The 19,801-nt window shown below is 53.6% G+C and overlaps 1 protein-coding gene across 1 annotated transcript; it reads left to right on the plus strand.

The window, feature by feature from the left end:
- Window positions 16,486–18,408, plus strand: CEBPB (CCAAT/enhancer binding protein beta). The gene has a single exon (XM_018058020.1). It carries the CDS (start codon window positions 16,690–16,692, stop codon window positions 17,743–17,745), a length of 1,056 nt encoding a protein of 351 aa, XP_017913509.1. The 5' UTR covers window positions 16,486–16,689; the 3' UTR covers window positions 17,746–18,408.

The following is a 19,801-nucleotide window of genomic DNA, read 5'->3' on the forward strand; positions in this document are numbered from 1 at the left end:
GTGTTGGGCAAGTGGCCCCCAATAAAACTGGACCTTTTTTTTTTTTTAAAGAAATCAATATTTATTTGGCTGTAAAGGGTCTCAGTTGCAGCAGGATCTTCAATCTTCATTGAGGCTGGCAAACCCTTAGTTGCAGCATGCGGGATCCAGGTCCCTGAGCAGGGATTGAACCCAGGCCCCCTGCACTGGGAACACGGAGTCTTAGCCACCGGATCACCAGGCAGGTCCCTAAAGCCAGATCTTTCATTCATACCGAAGACAAAGATGGGTTCTAGATGGATTAAAGACAATATGAATTGCAAAATTAGAAAAATTAGAAGTTATATATACACAATGGAATAGTATTCTGCCATAAGGAGAAATTACATTTTGACACGTGCTACCATGTGGATGGACCTTGAAAAGAGTACGCTAAGTGGAGTAAGCCTGTCACAAAAAAGGGAAATGTACGACTTCTCTGATACCTAGAATAGTCAATTTCATAGAGATAGAAAGCAAATCAGCGGTTTCCAGGGGCTGCTGGGGAGAGGATGGGAGGAGGGGTAGAGTTCAGTGGGGAGAGAGTTTCTGTTTGGGATGAAAAAGCTCTGGATGTGGGCAATGATAGTGGTTGCACAACATGATGAATGTACCCTCAGAATGACTAAAATGGTTAGTTTAATATTATCTATATTTTACCAGAATGAAAAAACATGATGTATAAAGGCAAAAAAAAAAAAAAACCCAATAAAATTTATTTTGATTATGTCCAAATGAAGGAATTCTGACCAAAGAACCCTATGGACAAAGTTAATAGAAAAATGTTGAGTGTGAACAAATCACAGTGTCTAAAACTGCAGTGCTTGGAACGTACGAGAAACTTCTGGAAACAACGGCAGAGAAGACGGCAGCCCCAGTGGAAAAAGAGCAGGGGACGTGAAGATCAATTTGCAGAAGAGGAAAACCGCAAGCATGGGAGGAAGGCCCAGGCTCACAGGCAAGAGGAAACCCAAAGAAGAGCTGCCACTGTACGTCAGTCAGAATTCAAGTTGGACGGCTCCTGGATTTTCGCCCCCGAAAGGATCGAGGCTGGGATAAGAAAATCAGAAATCGCTGTGTCAGAAAATAACGTCATGCACCAAGAATAATGGGGATGTGATAAAGAGACACAGGAGCCAGCTGAAAGGGGGCTGACAGAAGCCAGACCAGGGCCCATCTGAGCACCAAATCAAATAATAGTAATGATGGCAGACAATAAAAATGGAATAAAATAAAATCCACGCGTCCATATTGACATAAGCGAATAAACAGATAATTGAGGGTGAGGTGATTTTAAGATACGGCTGCCAACTCTTCGGGCTCCCCTGCTGGCTCGGCGGTAAAGAACCTGTCTACAGTGCAGAGATGCAGGCGGGAGACCTGCGTTCGACCTCTGGTTTGGGAAGGGCTCTTTCTCCCCGGGAGAAAGAAAATGGCAACTCTTTCCTGTATGCTTGCCTGGAAAATCCCAATCCATGGGGCTGCAAAGAGCTGGGCGCAACTGGGTGACTGAAGAACAGCAGCAACAACAACCAGTTCTTTGCCACTCTTCAACGGGCGGAGCCAAATGCACCTCCTCCTGAGTAGGGGCTGGACTCAGTGATTCAATTCTAACAAACAGAATACGGCAGAAGGGAAACTATCGGGAAACTCGGTAATATTAGGTTGGCCAAAAAGTGCCTTTGGTGTTTAAGTAAAAATGAAAGACACATTTTTCATTTTCACCCCTTTTCATGTTGAACAATGTATTCACCATTGTGGGCTTCCTTGGCGGCTCAGATGGTAAAGCATCTGCCTGCAATGCAGGATCTTCCCTGGGTCAGGAAGATCCCCTGGAGAAGGAAATGGCAACCCACTCCGGTACTCTTGCCTGGAAAATTCCATGCACAGAGGAGCCTGGTAGCCTACAGTCCATGGTCTCAAAGAGTTGGAAACGACTGAGCAACTTCACTTTCTTTCTTTTATTCACCATTGTGTTCCACTATCTTCTGCCACTTTTCCAGGCAACTTCGTAATTCCATTGTCCCAAAACTTTTTCTTTTTGAACAAAGAACTGTTCCGGGTGCCTTTTACAGTCTTCCAGGGAATTGAATTTTTTTTTCCCCATTAAGAGAATTTTGTAAAGACTGAAATAAATGGTAATCTGAAGGTGCAATGTCTGGGGAATATGGTGGATGAATGAGAACTTCCCAGCCAGGCTGTGATAGTTTCTGCTTGGGGGAGGACAACCTCCACGTCACAAGGACACTCAAGCAGCCCTAGCAATCGGCCTGTGCTGGGAGCTGAGGCCACCAAGGGCCACGTAAGAGAGGCATTTGGAAGCAGATCCCTCAGCACTGAGCTGTCCACTGTGACACCCACCAGCCACAAAGGGCTGTTCAAGGCTTGAGTGTAACTGGCCCAAATTGGAATGTGCTGTGTTAAATACACACTGAATTTCAAAGAAGCCTGAAAAAAAAAAAAAGATGTCAAATATCTCATTAACAACTTTTTATATTGATGATATGTTGAAATGATAAGATTTTAGATATAGTGGGCTTGGTAAAATATATCACTAAAATCAATCATTAACCATGGGGTTTCCATATGGCTCTCATTCCGCTCTTCCCGCTGGACATCGATGCTTTAGCCCCAGCCGAACCTTCAAATAATTCTAGTCCTAGCCAACGTGTTTTTTTTTCTTTTCTTTTTTTACAAGGTTTCCTTATTCATTTATCTTTGGTGGCGCTGGTTGGCGCTGGTCAGCGCTGCAGCTCGTCTCCGGCCAGTTATGCCGAGCGGGGGCTACTCTTTGTCGTGGACAGAGCTCGGGTTTTAGGTGCGGGCTTCAGGGGCTGTGGCGCACGGGCTTCCTCACTCCGAGGCATGTGGCGTCTTCCCAGACCAGGGACCGATGAGTCTGCAATTCAGGCAGACTCATAACCGCAGGACCACCAGGGAGGTCCCCAGGCAACAGCTTGACTTCAGTCTTCTGAGAGGGTCTAAGGAGAACCTTCGGGCCAAACAATGCTGAATTCCTGACTCCAAAAACCAGTGAGAAAATGAATGATTATTACTTTGAGCTGCTAAGTGTTGGGGTCATTATACAGATAGCAATAGACTGATTGAGGTGAGCATCATAATGGATGCTAAAGGTAGTGAAATTGTGAAAAAATGAGTGAAGACTGCAGGAATAATAGGATATTGAAGCAGTTTTAAAATATCTTCCCATGAGATGCTTATTCATTACAAAGAGAAAATATAGTTCTCTGGCAGCGGTGAAACCTGGCCGACGTCACTCAGCCAAGTGATCTATATTAGCATTACCAATAAGGGCACACGTAGCTACCAGGTCCTCCTGGTGGGGACACCGAAAGGGACTCACACCACTCGGGCAGCTCCTGACAAAGGTGCACAGCTTGAGTTCAACCGTGAGGAGGCCACAGGAGGGATGTTCTGTGAAATAACAGGCCTCTTCAAAAGCGTCAAGGTCATCAGTTTTTAGGAAAGACAGACCTAGGGACTGTTTCCCAGACACCAAAGAGACAGGGCAATGAAATGCAGAGCAAGTTGCAGACACCAGGACACCTCACCCCTAAATACTTCAGCATGGACACCAGAAGCTGGAGTTCACCAAATAAATGTTAGTCACTCAGTCGTGTGTGACTCCTTGCGATCCCATGGACTGTAGCCCATCAGGCTCCTCTGTCTATGACATTCTCCAAGCAAGAATACTGGAGTGGGGCTGCCATTTCCTTCTCCAGGGCTCCTGTAGGGGAAATTAGAACTGGAGGCGTCAAGTCCAAGGGAGCTGCTCCGGACATGTTCGTTATCAGAGTGTTCCTCTCCTTTGTAAAGCACTTCTGACTGCCAGATTGTTTCATTGCAATCCATTCAGGGGCCATTGCTCTTCTGATCTTAACATATCTAATATGCACCCCAAAGATCTTTCCTTTGGGATAGATGAAATATTTCTTGTCTGTAAAACTGACATTCAGTGAAAGGTACAGATCTTAGGTATACTTTGGGTTATTTCTGAAACAAGGTTTTGCAGATGCAACCAAATTAAGAAGAGCTCATACTGGATGAGGGTGGGCCCTCAACCCACTGACTGGTGTCTTTATAAGAGAAAGGAGGAGATGTAGACACAGACATGCCCAAGGGAAAGAAGTCCCCATCAAGAGGGAGACAGAGTATGGCGTGATGTGGCTGCAAGGCAAGTAGCGCTAGGGACTGCACCAGCGTGGCTGTGATTTCAGACTGCCGGCTGCCAGAACTGGTGGAGAGTAAATGCATGTTGTTTTATGTGCCCTGGTTTGTGATGCTTTGTGATGACAGCCTGGAAAAACTGATATGGAACATTTACCATCACCCCCAGAAGTACCCTCCTGCCTTCCTACAAAATCCTGCCCACCCTTCAGAAGAGGAAATCACGCTTCTCCAGCATAGATTAATGTTGCTTGTTCTACAGCTTCATGTAAGTGGAATCAGGCAGGATGTATTCTTTCGTGTTGGTGCTTTTCACTTGGCACAAGATTTTAGAGATAGCCAGGTGGTTTGTTGTTGTTCAGTTGTGTCTGACTCTTTGCAACCCCATGGATCACAGCACGCCAGGCCATCACCAACTCCCGGAGTTTGCTCAAACTCATATCCATTGAGTCGGTGAGGCCATCCAACCATCTCATCCTCTGTCGTCCCCTTCTCCTCCTGCCTTCAATCTTTCCCAGCATTAGGGTCTTTTCTAATGAGTCAGCTCTTCACATCCAGTGGCCAAATTATTGGATCTTCAGCTTCAGCATCAGTCCCTCCAATGAACATTCAGGATTGGTTTCCTTTAGGATTGAATAGTTTGATCAGGTGGTTGCACCAAGTTGGCACACCTCTGATTAAAGTCAGTTTGCTTGAGGGGGAAGCAAAATTTGAAGTTGAGGAGGAGGGAGGGGGTAGGCAATTAGGATGGGAAATTTCTTTTCGAAGCTGGGCTTGGAGCCTCCTGTCCTGGAATGTCTGACTTTTCAAGTTCGCCACTACACCTGCTTTCTTGTCTGGGCTCAGCGGGGCAAGTTGGAGGCTAGGCTCTTTCGCCACCTGGTGGTCATTCTAGATAAGGGCAGCCAGTGATGCCCGCCCTGCGCCCAGCTGGGTGGGGAAATTGGGGGTCAGATCACTGTGTCTTTTCCAGGGTTGTGCCTCTGAGTCACTGAGTACCTATTCAGCACCGGCCTGAGTCCTGTGTGAGTGTGTGTATACAGAGATGACCTACATTAGGCTAACTGTGAGGGGTCCAAGGAGAGGGACTGATGCTGAAGCTCCAGTACTTTGGCCACCTGATATGAAGAACTGACTCATTGGCAAAAACCTTGAAGCTGGGAAAGATTGAAGGCAGGAGGAGAAGGGGACGACAGAGGATGAGATGGTTGGATGGTGTCACCGACTCAATGGACATGAGTTTGAAGTGGGCTCCGGGAGTTGGTGATGGACAGGGAGGCCTGGTGTGCTGCAGTCCGTGAGGTCGCAAAGAGTCGGTCACAACTGAGCGGCGGAACTGAACGGAAGGAGAGGGAGGTTACACGAAACTAACTCCAGTAGAGTCAGAATAAGATCCTGGAGTCAGCAGGTGGAGGGAGCACAGAGGCAGCAGAGAGAACTTGGGCATTCAGGGGGAGTTTCTCGGGGCATTTCTCGGCTGGAGGCAGAGAGGTGTGTTAGAAGCAGAGGGAGCCACAGGCGTGGTGCGGGACATGCCCGGCGTGGCTTTCTAGACACAAATAGCAACAAGGCAGCACGCACCCAGGGCTTCCCAGGTGGCTCAGCAGGAAAGAACCTGCCTTCATTGCAAGAGACAGGGGTTCAGTCCCGGGGTGGGGAAGATCCCCTGGAGAGGAAATGGCAACGCACTCCAATATTCTTGCCTGGGAAATCCCATGGACAGAGGAGTCTGGTGGGCCATAGTCCGTGGGGTCACAAAGAGTCGGACACAACCGAGAAGCTAAGCAGCAGAAACAATGCCTATCCATGGTGCCCATTTTCAGGTTAGAAGAGGATGTGGTTTCCCCCTCTCCTCCTACCTCAGGACCCCAGCCCGCCGTAGCAGACGTCCTCTGGGGCTGGCTCCCCACGAACCAGCTTCCTGGAAGGCACGCCCTTGTGCAGCCCCATGGCCTTGCGCCTGGCCCGTCCAGCAGGACCGTGTGGGGCTTCCACCTGAGAAGACCCAGCAGCTCTCACTTCTGCGCTTGGGAGCTCACTGTGGCAGTGAGCCCGCGGGGAGGAGCCACCTGGGGGCCATGGGAGAGCATTCCAGCAGGGAGATAGACCCATGCCGGGGCCAGTGAGAAGGCCCCGTGATGATCACAGACATGTCCACAGGCCAGTGGAAGAGGCCACGGGTGGAGGGGAAACTTCGTTATGGAGAGTGGGGACCAAGGACTCGGCGCAGCTGGCTCCTGCAGCCAGCCACTGTTCAGGCCAAGCCAGCGGTGGCCCCACAAGTGGGGATGAGCCCTGCAGCGGGGACAAGCTGCCTGCACCCGCGCCTTGTCCAAAGTCCTGACCCACAGGGGTGTCAGCAAACCAGATGGGGGTTGGTGGCAGGCTGCTAAGTTGTGGGGTGAGTTATTTCATGGCATTCCGAGCACCTCGAGTTTCTTCTGGCCCTCCCAGCAGGAGACCACATCCTCGCACAGACACATGAGAGTGCATTTCCGTGTCCGTCCGCCTTCAGGTGGGGGTTCGTGTGCCACACGTCCTGGCCTGGCCCTTCTCTTTCTCTCTCTTTTTAAAAGTCATTTGCTTGTTTATTGACATTCTTTTTTAAAAAATCGATTCCTTACGACCGCGCTGCCTTTCTCTAGCCACGATGCTCGGATTTCTCATTGCGGTGGCTTCTCTTATCGGGGAGCGTGGGTTCCAGGCCACACCGGCTTCAGGAATTGAGGTGCCCAGCTTTGGTTGCCTGCCCCTGCCCCGGCATGTGGAATCTCCTTGTACCAGGGAACAAACCTGTTTCTCCTCCACCGGCAGGCAGATTCTTAACCACTGAACCACCAGGGAAGTCCCTGGCCTTTTTCTCTTAACCTAGACCTTAGGGATGGTCCTAGATGCGTGCGGTTCATACGGTAGTTACTAGCCATGGGAGTGAAATTGGATGAAATAAAAACACTGAGTTCCCAGTCACACCAGCCACCTCTCAGGGGCTCAGCGGCCTCCTGCAGCCGGCAGCTCACTCCCATGTGGCAGAGCAGAGATGTGGGCTATTCCCCCCAGCCCAGGGAGTCCTGTGGGGTAGTGCTGGTCTGGATTCCCACCCCCCATAGCACTGCGCCGTTATTTTTAGCAGCTGCAGAGTCTTTCCTGGAAATACTGACACCAGAGCGCGAGACTTGCTATTGCAGAGCCCATTCGTCTTTGTGCAGTAGGATAAATGCCCACCACTTCTGGGCCCGATGAAGTCTTCCATTTTGATAGCTATGGCCAAGGTACTAGACATTGAGCCCCTTTGCAAAGCCACTAAAAGCGCGTAAGCCTGTTTGTTTTCCCAAAGCTGCTTCATCAACACATGTGGAATTCAGAATTTTGGTTTTTTTTTTTAACTAATGGTGAAGGTTTTCACAACAAGCAAGACTCTACCAGGAAGGTGCTCTGCTAGGCCCTTCTTTCACTCAACAATCCCACTGGGTGTCTCTCCATGCTGACATGAAAAGCTACCTTGTCCTTTAAAAAAAGTGTGCTATTATAAAATTCACATAGCATAAAGTTTGCCATCACTAAAAAAAAAAAGAAGTAGAGTTGATTTGCAATATTGTGTTAATTTCATGTGGACAGCAAAGTGATTCAGGTATATATACATATATAGTCTCAGGTTTTCTGTTACCAGTATGTTAAAACATACTGACTATAGTTCCCTGGGCTATATAGTGAATCCTTATTGCGCATCTGTTTTACACACAGTAGTTTGTATCTGTTAACCCCATACTCCTGATTTACCCCTTGTCCCTGTCCCCTTTGGTAGCCGTAAGTTTGTTTTCTATGTCTGCGGGTCTATTTGTGTTCTGTGTATAGGTTTATTGGTATTGTTAAGTGACCCTGTGTAGTATTTGTCTCTTTGTCTGACTTACTTCACTAAGTATAATATTCTCTAGGTCCAGCCACATTGCCACAAATAGCATCCCTTCGTTCTTTTTTGCCGGCAGAGTCATTGTATATACACACATAAATATTTATCTCCGACCTCTTCTCTATCCATCCATGTCGACAGACATTTATTTAGGCTGCTCCCCTGTCTTGGCCTTTGTGAACAGCGCTGCTATGACTAGTGGGGCGCCTGCTGCTATGACTAGTGGGGCGCCTGCCTGAATCTTTGCGAATGAGGTTTTTGACTTTTTTTTAAAAAAAACTTTATTTATTTATTTAGACTGCACTGGTCTTGGTTGCAGCACGCAGGTTTGGTTGCTCAACAGCATGTGGGATTTTAGTTCCCCAGCCTGGGATCAAACCCATGTCCGCTGCACTGGAAGGCCAATTCTTAGCCACCGGACCGCCAGGGAAGTCCCAAGGTTTTTATCTTTTCTGGACACGTGTCCAGGAGTGGGGCTGCTGGGTCATATGGTAGCTCTGTGAAGTTGACCATCTTATAATCCCGTAGTTCTGATAAATGCGTCATGTCTAGTAAGATGCTAGTATTAGAGGAGGCTGTACAAAGACTTCATGGGAATGCTGTACTGACTTTGCAACTCTTCTAGAAACCGAAAATTGTTACCAGGTAAATAGTTAAAATTAACCAGCAATTTTTAAAAAGTTCAAAAAAATGAACCATCTTAACTGCAGTTTGGGCTTCCAGGTGGCGCTAGTGGCAAAGAACCCGCCTGCCAATGCAGGAGACACAGGAGACTTGGGTTCAATCCCTGGGTCAGGAAGATCCCCTGGAGGAGGGCACGGCAACCCACTCCAGTATGCTTGCCTGGAGACGCCCATGGGCAGAGGAGCCTGGCGGGCTACAGTCCGTAGGGTCGCAGAGTCGGACACGACTGAAGCGACTGAGTGTGCGTGCACACACACACGCACACACACACACACACACAACTACAGTTCAGGGACATCAAGTGTATTTACAGTTGTACAAGCAACACCGGCATCCATCTCTGGGACTGTCTCATCTTCCCGAGCTGAAACGCTGTACCTGATAAACGACTCCCGACTCCCCTCTCCCCAACCACCATTCTACTGTCTGTCTCTGAGTCTGACACCATTCTACTGTCTGTCTCTGAGTCTGACTGACCTAGGCACCGCATGTAAGTAGGATTAGACGGTGTTTGTCCTTTCGTGTCCTCCCTATTTCATTTAGAATCATGTCCTCCAGCTTCATCCATGTTGCAGGCTGTGTCGGAATTTCCTTCTATTTAAAGGCCGAATAGTACTCCCTCGTATGTATAGACCACGTTTTGTTTATTTATTCTTATATCAGTGGATATTTGTGCTGCCTCCACCTTTTGGCTATTGTGAATAATTGCTGCTGTGAATATGGGTGTTAAATATATTTTCAAAACCCTGCTTTCAGTTCTTTTGGGTATATGCCTAGAAGTGGAATTGCTGGATCATATGGTAATTCCCTTTTTAATTTTTTGAGGAAGTACCTTAGTGTTCCTAACAGTGGTTGTACCATTTGACATTCCCACCAGCAACACAAAAGGGTTCCAATATCTCCATATCATCACCAACACTTGTTTCTTTTTTTTTCTTTTTTTTAACAGTAGTCAGTGGGTGTGGCAGAGAAGGCAATGGCACCCCACTCCAGTACTCTTGCCTGGAAAATCCCATGGATGCAGGAGCCTGGTGGGCTGCAGTCCATGGGGTTGCTAAGAGTCAGACACGACTGAGCGACTTCGCTTTCACTTTTCACTTTCATGCGTTGGAGAAGGAAGTGGCAACCCACTCCAGTGTTCTTGCCTGGAGAATCCCAGGGACGGGGGAGCCTGGTGGGCTGCTGTCTCTGGGGTCGCACCGAGTCGGACACGACTGAAGTGACTCAGCAGCAGCAGCGGCAGCAGCGGGTGTGGAGTAGTCTCTCGTGGTTTTGATTTGCGTTTCCCAAATAATTAGTAATTTTGAACATCTTCTCGTGTGCCTGTTGGTCATCCACACGCCCTCTTTGAAGAAATGTCTATTTTAAGCCTCTGCTTGTTTTTAATTGAGTAACTTTTCTGTTCAGTTGTAGTTCTTTATATTTTCTGGATATTAACCTCTTTTCAGAGCTATTCAGTCACTAAGTCGTGTCTGACTCTTTGCGACCCCATGGAATGCAGCACGCCAGGCCTCCCTGTCTTTCACCATCTCCTGGAGCTTGCTCAAACTCATGTCCATTGAGTCGATGATGCCATCCAACCGTCTCTTCCTCTGTCATCCCCTTCTCCTCCCACCTTCAGTCTTTCCCAGAATCAGGGTCTTTTCCAATGAGTTGGCTCTTCGCATCAGGTGGTCAGTATTGGAGATTCAGCTTCAATACCAGAAATGTGACCTGCAAATTATTGTCTCCTCTCTTGTACACCGTCTTTCTACTCTGTTGATTTGGTCCTTTACTGCCCAGAAGTTTTAAATTTTAATGCATCAAATATATCTACTTTTTTCCCCTGTTGGTTGCTAGGGCTTTTGATGTCATATACCTTGTCCCTTTTGGAGAAGTAAATGGCAACCCACTCCAGTACTCTTGCCTGGAAAATTCCATGGACAGAGGAGCCTTGTAGGCTACGGTCCATGGGGTCGCAAAGAGTCGGACACGACTGAATGACCTCACTTCAGTTCACCTTGTCCCTTTAAATGGCTATAGAATGGGTCATTGTGTGGTTGTTTTGTAACTGGATCTGTCAGCAAATCCTGAAAGTGGATTCACTCTCTCTTTCTCGCAGCCTCCACGGCTTGGTGGAGACCATGGTTAGCTGGCTGCGTGACTCTGCTCACCTCCTCGCTGGGCTCCCTGCTTCCTCCCTTACCTCCAGGACAGTCCATCCCCCATAGGCAGCCCACGGATTCTATCAGAACCTAAGTCAGCTCCTGTCCTTCCCCTGCTCAGAACTCGCCTTTGCTCCCCCTAATCCCAAGTAAAAGCCAAAGTCGTTACATGCTCAGTCAGGTCTGACTCTGCGCTGCCCTGTGGCCTGTAGCCTGCCAGGCTCCATGGGATTTTCCCGGCAATATTCTGAGTGGGTTGCCATTTCCTTCTCCAGGGGATCTTTCTAGCCCAGGGACTGAACCCGTGTCTCCTGCAACTCCTGCCCTGGAGGTGAGTTCTTGACCACTGAGCCAGCAGGGGCGCTCCAAAGCCTTATGAGACACGGCCCCCACTATTTCTACAAGATCATTTCCTGCTGCTTGCATGAGCCAGGCATGCTCCTACTCAGGGCCTTTGTGTGCGCCGTTTTCCTTGCTGCTGCCTGCACGGCCCGCTCCCTCACTGCATTCCTGTTTTTGCTCACCTGTCACCTCAATGAGGCCTCCCCTGGCCATTCTAAAAACTTAATAACTGTAACGGGCTTCCCCAGTGGCTCAGCAGGTGAAGAATCCAAATGCAGGACCCATCGGAGACATGGGTTTGATCCTTGGGTTAGAAAGATCCCCTGGAGAAGGAAATGGCAACCCATTCTTGCCAGGAAAACTCCATGGACAGAGGAGTCTGGCGGGCTACAGTCACGGGGTTGCAAAGAGTCGGACACAACTGGGTATGTGGCACCGTTATTTGACCACTCTCAAGTTAAAGTAAAATCCCCCAGTGCTCCCCATCCCCATCCTCTGCTGTATTCTTCTCCATGGAACTTCCCAGAATATAACACACTGTATGCTTAACTCATTTACCTTGTTTACTGTTTATCTTCCCCAAAAGGAATATCAGCTTCATGGGAACAGGGATCACTTCTGTCTTGTTCGTGAATACGTCTCTAGGACATGAGACATGGTAGGTTCAAAAAAAAAAAAAAAAAATCTGATGGAGGACTAAAGGAAAGTACCCTTTGTCTGCTTGTTGGACATTTTTATTTCTTTCAGTGGTGGCTTGCTCATGCCATGTGAACATCTATTTGTATCCACAGTGCCCATAAGCCCAAGTACCCAGTAGATCCTTCATCAAAGATTCATTTAAATCACTCTTGCATTTCCAGAACTAACTCATTGGAAAAGACCCTGATGCTGGGAAAGACTGAAGGCAGGAGGAGAAGGGGACAACAGAGGATGAGATGGTTGGATGGCATCATCGACTCGATGGACCTGGGTTTGGGTGGACTCCGAGAGTTGGTGATGGACAGGGAGGCCTGGCGGGCTGCGGTTCATGGGGTTGCAAAGTCAGACACGACTGAGCAACTGAACTAAACTGACTGCATTTCCAGAGCTGGCCACGTGGTGGCAGCATGCGCTCAGGCAAGTTTCACTAGCAGCCCCGAGGGTCTCCCACCGATTCCAAAATTCCGGATCCTGGGACATTGGACCTGGAAGCTGTCCGGGATCTAATCTAGGCAGATGGGGAAAGTGAGGCCTGGCAGAGGAGGAGTGGTGGGGGGAAACCTCGGACACAGGAATCAGGAGCGATCTGGCTTTTGCTCTTGTACCAAGTTCCCTGTGGTGCCGGGGGGCAGTCCTAACCAGCCCTAGGCCTGCAGGCCTGCCTGCTTCGGGAGGTTTCCGGGACATGCAGGGTCAGGTGCTTTGCGGGGCTCAGGGGAGGTCCTTCACTCTCATGTGCTGAGGTGGGCCTGTGTGAGGGGGTGCCGTAGGCCCAGAATGCCCACGAGAGAGGGAGTGGCGTTTCCCTCGTTCACCAGATGAGGGACTGAGGTCTAGAGGGGACCCCAGAGTGCCACAGCCTGCAGGGTAAGAGCAGGAACAGAAGGCCAGCCCCACAGCATCCCAGGTCCAAAGCCTCCAGAGACCGTCTCTCCGGACCCTCTCTGATGCTTCCTCCTTCAGCCTTATTTTTCGACCTGGGGGCTGACTTCTAAGCTCTGCTGAGAACTCCTTCACCACTGTCTGTCAAAGAAGCAACAATGGACACCTTTGGTTTCCTCTTCCTGGAAACAGGGCTAAAGAAAAGCGGCAGAGACCGGGAGCAGGAATCCTGAAAGCAGTCTGGGGGCAGAGGAGGGCACGGACCGAGGCAGGAAAGGGCCTGTTCTTCCCCAGTCGCCCACTGGCTCCTGCCCACCATTCGCAGCCACGCGGGCCCAGCCCTCAGCTTCCGGTTTTAAAAGTGAAGCTAGAATTTCGAATTTTGATGTGACATGTCTTGATTTTGTGAAATGTTGGCAACACAGTCATTAAAAAACGAGACAGAAAAAAATCTGAAGCGAATCACGGGGGCGGGGGTCAAGCCGACCGCGTCTCTAGGTTGGATCTGGGCGCCGACTGCCGCCTTGAGACCCTTCCGCGCCCTGGGTTCCTAGGGACACCTACGCCACCGGTACCTGGGAGAGGTCGCCGCGGGAGGTGACAGGTGGGTCCCGCTTTCTGAGCCCTCGCCGCCTGCAGGGCCGCTGGGGCGTGCTCCGGCGCTCTGGGCCATAGTGGTTCGGTCACATCACCCCCCTCCTCGAGGAAAGGCTGAGCGCTAGTGGCAGGGCAGCAGGCAGGGCCTGTTGAGCAACCAGCCTTGTGAAAACAAGGGCTTACGTCACCCGGGCAGGCAGCCTCCCTGCAGGACACCTGCGGAGGCGCTGGGGTGGGAATCGCCACTGATTCCAGCGTCGGGGGTGGCAGGGTGGGAAGCCAGGGGCTCAGTGTTTGGTAGGTGACGGCAGGACCCCAATGGGACTGAATCTGTCCTTAGGGGCTGGTCCTGAGGGCCTGGGTGGCCCCTTGGCTCATTGTGTAACCCCCAGCTGCCCTTTTCTGAGCCTCAGTTTTTCCACTCGGAAAATGGGGCTCACATCAGACCCATTATGATTTATTACAAACCCAAAAGGGAAGGCTGGGCTGGGAAGACATTAATCTTTCCCATCCCCAGGGATGTGACCTTGAACAGACACCCTGAGCTCTGCGTGGCCTCAGTTTCCTCATCTGTAAAGTGGGGATGATAATAGGACCTGCTTCTTACCAATGATTAGGAGGATGAAATGAGTTCAGTTCAGTTCAGTTCAGTCGCTCAGTCGTGTCGGACTAGTAGATGCAAAGGGCTTAAAATACGGTTCAGGGAGGGTGAAAGACTGACTGGAGATCACACACGAATCCTTCGATTAGCTGCAGACTCCCCACATCTCACTGCATCTCCCCAGAACCCCGAGAGGCCGGGGCGGGTGCTGAGTCTCAGAGAGATCACACAGTCCAGTTAACGGGGTGTGGGGGGAACCTCACCATCTCTTCCATCTTCATTTATTGAGCCCTTCCTGTGCCAGGCACTGTTCCAGGCACTGGGGGAACAGCAGTGAGCAAAACACACAGCAATCCCTCCCGGAAGTCAGGGAGGGCTTTCAGAGGAGGCCACCTGCGGGCTGAGCCCTGCAGAGCTAGCTGCCTTGGGCAGGGCTGGGGAAAGCCTGTTCTTGGTCCAGAGGTGCAAATGCATCCTGTTCCCCAGTAAATTTTGAGCATGCTTGACCCACGATTTCCCATATTTGAGAGCGGGTAGTCTGGAGGGGGACTGAGGCAGACAAGACGAGGATCTTGGTGGCTGGAGATAAGGGCTAGGAAGGAAGTTTGCCAGCAGGTGGGGCTGGGAGGGCCTCTGGGGGCAGTGGCGCTTCAGCTCAGTCCTGAGTGTCCCATTTTGCAGCTTGGGAGGCCTGGCTGGGTGGCCCCAGGGCCTTAGGTCCCTCCCTGGCCCAGAGGCTGCTGGGAAGGCCCAGAAAGCCAGCAGGCTGGGCCAGTGTTTCACTCTGTCCCTCCCTGCCCCCCACCCCCAAGGGCACTCAGAGATGTCATTTCTCCAGCTCTCCGGAGCGGAGGTCACCCCAGCTCAGCAGATAACGCTGAAGGTTGAGCAATGCCCGCCTGCCCGCCAGGGCCAGGGCTGGGGTCAGTGGGTCGGGGGTCAGCACCAGGCAGGCTGGGAGCTCCTGCCTGGGGTGCCGGGGTCTGGGAGTGGCAGAAGGGTAGGCCCAAGGGGCTGCCGAAATGGCCTTGGAATGGTGCAGGAGAGGGCCAGGGCGGCTGGCACCCACTCAGCAGGGAGGGCCTGGGGCCCACGTTCCCATCCTGGTGGGCAATCTCATCTCCCTCTCTGTGAACCAAGGGCCGCGAGGGCATCCTCCTGGCAGGGTGAAAAAGCAAGCTCTGGGTCCAGACCCCTCTCACCACACAGCAGGGGCCTGCTGAAAGAGGAGAACTCCTTCCTCCCTTCTGCATGGCCCCCTGGGTCCTGCCTGGACCCCCACCCACCAGCCTCAGATACAGGTGCTTTGGGAGGGGGATGACGAACAGCTCTGAGGGTGCCTGGATAAGGGCTTTTCTTTTGAGAACAGTGGGGAACATGAAGCTGTGTGATCTTGGGTGTGCTGTGGGCCTCTGGGCCTCTTTGTACCCTGGGAGGAGGCCCTTCTTTCTGATGTGTGTCCCAGAGCGGTGAGCGTTTGGGAGTCTGCGTTGGACACAGTTAATACAACTAATAAAGATACAGTAAGGACACCCTCGCAGACTTAAACTTGGAGAAGCCAAGTGACTAGCCCAAGGTCACACAGCGTGTGGTCGGGGGGCACCCCACCCCGTTCCACCCTCCGGGGAGGGGGCCCCAGGTCAGGGCGGGGTGGGGCTGGAGAAGACCCAGGTGTGGTCCGAGGGGGAGGGAGCAGGCAGGTGCGGGGGGCGGGGCCGGGGGAGGGGCGCTCGCCTCCTTGTTTGCACCTCCCCAAGCCCCCAACCCCAGGTCTTCCTATTTCAGAAGGGGAGTCACCGCAGGTGTGAGTCCCTCCTGTCCAGATCTGGGGAGGGGTGCCAGTTTAGGGGCAAGGCCGCACGCGGGGGAGGGCTGTGGAGGCGGCTCACCCCTCCAGGAGTCCGAGCTGGAGGGGGTTGGGGTCTCCAGCATCCCTGGCTGGGGGGAGAGGGGCGCGCCCCCTCCCTGGAGAGCCAGGTCCGGCGGCCGCGGCTCCCGAAGGCCAGCGCCTCCTCCAGCAGGGGGCGGGCGGCGGCCGCGTTCAGGGTGGGAGCAGACGGTCGCCCGGCCCCCTCCCCGGGCTCCCCCTCCCTTCTCGTCCGCCGGCCGGCCCAGAGGGGGCGGTCCGGGGGCGGGCTCGCGCCTCTCCGCGCTCGCCATCTCGGGGCCGCCGGGTGGGAGTGGACAGGGCGGGGGCCCGAGGCCGCCCCCCACCCCGGCCCCGCAGGCCGGGGGACCCCCGGGGGCGCGCTCCGGGTCTCCAGGCCGGCCCGCCGGCGCCCGGCCGGGGGTCCCGGGCGGCCGCGGCGTGTCCTCTGCGTGCCCGGGGAGGGAGGGGCCGCCGCCGGGCGTGACGCAGCCGTTGCTATGGCCCGCCTTTATAAATAAACGGGCTCGGGAGAAACTTTAGCGAGTCAGAGCCGCGCACGGGACCGGGAAGGGGACCCACCCGAGGGTCCGGCCGGCAGCCCCTCGCACTGATAGCGGCCACCCCGGAGCAGCGGCGGCGGCAGCAGCAGCAGCAGCGGCGGCGACACAGCAGCGACTGTTCGGAGCCGGGAGGCCGCGCCACCTGCGGGCCGGCCGGCGCGGGCAGCCCCAGGCCCCCTCCCCGGGCACCCGCGTTCATGCAACGCCTGGTGGCCTGGGACCCAGCATGTCTCCCCCTGCCGCCGCCGCCGCCCGCCTTTAAATCCATGGAAGTGGCCAACTTCTACTACGAGGCGGACTGCTTGGCTGCTGCGTACGGCGGCAAGGCGGCCCCCGCGGCGCCCCCGGCGGCCAGACCCGGGCCGCGCCCCCCCGCCGGCGAGCTGGGTAGCATCGGAGAGCACGAGCGCGCCATCGACTTCAGCCCCTACCTGGAGCCGCTGGGCGCGCCGCAGGCCCCGGCACCCACCACGGCCACGGACACCTTCGAGGCGGCTCCGCCCGCGCCCGCCCCCGCGCCCGCCTCCTCCGGGCAGCACCACGACTTCCTCTCCGACCTCTTCTCCGACGACTACGGGGGCAAGAACTGCAAGAAGGCGGCCGAGTACGGCTACGTGAGCCTGGGCCGCCTGGGGGCCGCCAAGGGCGCGCTGCACCCGGGCTGCTTCGCACCCCTGCACCCGCCACCGCCGCCGCCGCCGCCGCCGCCGCCGCCGGCGGAGCTCAAGGCGGAGCCGGGCTTCGAGCCCGCGGACTGCAAGCGGAAGGAGGAGGCCGGAGCTCCGGGCGGCGGCGCCGCGGGCATGGCGGCCGGCTTCCCGTACGCGCTGCGCGCCTACCTCGGCTACCAGGCGGTGCCGAGCGGCAGCAGCGGGAGCCTGTCCACGTCCTCGTCGTCCAGCCCGCCCGGCACGCCGAGCCCCGCCGACGCCAAGGCACCCCCGGCCGCCGCCGCCTGCTACGCGGGGGCGGCGCCGGCGCCCTCGCAGGTCAAGAGCAAGGCCAAGAAGACGGTGGACAAGCACAGCGACGAGTACAAGATCCGGCGGGAGCGCAACAACATCGCGGTGCGCAAAAGCCGCGACAAGGCCAAGATGCGCAACCTGGAGACGCAGCACAAGGTCCTGGAGCTCACGGCCGAGAACGAGCGGCTCCAGAAGAAGGTGGAGCAGCTGTCGCGCGAGCTCAGCACCCTGCGGAACTTGTTCAAGCAGCTGCCCGAGCCCCTGCTCGCCTCCTCCGGCCACTGCTAGCGCGGCCCCCGTGCGCGTCCCCCGCGGCCGGCCGGCCGGCCCCCGCGCTGCCGGGCGCGCCGCGGCCGCCGAGACTCCGGGGAGCGCCCGCGCGCCCGCCCGCGCCCCTGGCGGCGCCGGCAGAACTTTGGCACTGGGGCACTGGGCAGCGCGGGGAGCGCGTCGGTAATTTTAATATTTTATTATATATATCTATCTATATTTTTGTCCACACCAGCCGCACGTGCAGACGGGGCGCCCGCCCGTGGTGTTATTTAAAGAAGAGATGTCTATGTGTACAGATGAATGATAAACTCTTGCCTCTCATTCTGCCCACCCCCCCTCTCTGGGCGCCGGCGGGCGGGCCGGTTTCGAAGTTGATGCAATCGGTTTAAACATGGCTGAACGCGTGTGTACACGGGACTGACGCAACCCACGTGTAACTGTCAGCCGGGCCCTGAGTAATCGCTTAAAGATGTTCCTACGGGGTTGTTGCTGTTGATGTTGTTTTTTGTTTTCGTTGGTGTTTTTTTTTTTTTGGCCTTTTTTTTTTTGTATTATAAAAAAATAATCTATTTCTATGAAAAAAGAGGCATCTGTATATTTGGGAATCTTTTCCGTTTCGAGCATTAAGAACACTTTTAATAAACTTTTTTTTTTTTTGAGAATGTTTAAAAAGCCTTTTGGGGGCAGTAGTTGGCTTTGATTTTTTTTTTCTTCCCCTTTATTTTGGATTTATATTTGCCTTTCTGGTGTGTGGGGGCTTGTTGTTGTTGGGGTGTGTGTGTGTGTGTGTGTGTGTGAGAGAGAGCTGCTGTTATTTTTGGCATTTTAGGTGGTTGGGTGGGGGTGTTGCAGCTGCTTATTCTCCTCTGCTACTCCCCCCCTCAACCCCACCCCCAGGGCCTGTGCTTGGAGATGGGGGTATCAGGTCTGGCGCGGGGGAGGGGCAGAGGAGTGCTGGGTCAGGCTTTGAGGGTGACTCAGTGCGGCTGAGTGCTGGGGAGGAGTGACTAGGAGCCCTGCTTGGGGAGGGCCTGCAGGGCCTCTGGCTGGTCCTGAGTCCAGGGCTTGGGTTTGGAGGGGCTTTGCGGGTTCTGATCTCTGCACAGCGCGTGGGGACCCAGCCCATGGGGCTGTGACTCTGAAAAAGAAGGGGTACAGGTCTTGGTCCTACTGAGCCCAAATCGGAGCAGACTGTTTTGAAAAGTGAAGCAGGGCATGGTGTTTAGAAAATAGTGTGTGTGCGTATGTATATTTTTAAGAGAGTAGCCTGGGTGTGTGGGTGAGCTTGTGTTTGTGTGTTCTGGCCAGAGGGAGGGGAGAATCCAGAATCTGGGCTCGGTTGGGGAGGCGGGGGAAGGGTTCCTATACGTTCACTCCTTTCCTAGTACCACTTGTCTTGCTTGTACCTACTGTGGACACTGAGGCCCAGGCTCACCTGCTCAAGGACGCTGAGCCCAGGTGTGAACCCGGGTCTGCCATCCCTGATTCCCTGTGACAGAAGTGGCCCTGGGCAAGGCTGCGTGTTCCCCGTCCCCTGCTACACTCCTGCCTGCCCCTTTGCATGGCTCCTCCACCCCCGTTCCAGCCCTGGACGGCATTCCTGAGAGTTGAGGATGTAGACGGAGGGGTTTGTGGATACCCGTACAGCGTCCCAGGGTGCCTGGCACACAGGAGGTGTTATATAAGTGTTTGCTCTTGTTATTATTTTTCGCTGGGAGGCTCCTGGCATTTGGCACTTGAATCTCCAGCACAGCGCGAGTGTGGCCAGCGCTCGCCAGGGGCCAGTGTCCAGTAAGCCCTGGACCTGCCCATCTCATCTAAATCTCACAGCCACCTTCGAAGAGGCTGCTGCCATTACACGGCCTGCTTGGAGAGCTGTGAATCTGCTTTTGGCTGTCGCACCCTTAAGAGTGAGAACTATGTTTGTGGGGGGAGCCCTGCTTTAGGAATTCAGGGGTGGAGGGAGGGTGGAATAGGGGGCTTCGTAGATGAGTTTGCTGAGGACCTGGGACGGCCTGGGATCTCGGGAGCGGTTGCTGATACTGTGGTTTGAGAAGGGGCAGTGTGCTTC

This window comes from Capra hircus, chromosome 13 (assembly GCF_001704415.2).
Source record: "Capra hircus breed San Clemente chromosome 13, ASM170441v1, whole genome shotgun sequence".
Lineage (NCBI taxonomy): Eukaryota > Metazoa > Chordata > Mammalia > Artiodactyla > Bovidae > Capra > Capra hircus.

Excerpts from the sequence above, each read along its gene's own strand:
- CEBPB (XM_018058020.1), top strand. The coding sequence starts at position 16,690 with ATGCAACGCCTGGTGGCCTGGGACCCAGCATGTCTCCCCCTGCCGCCG.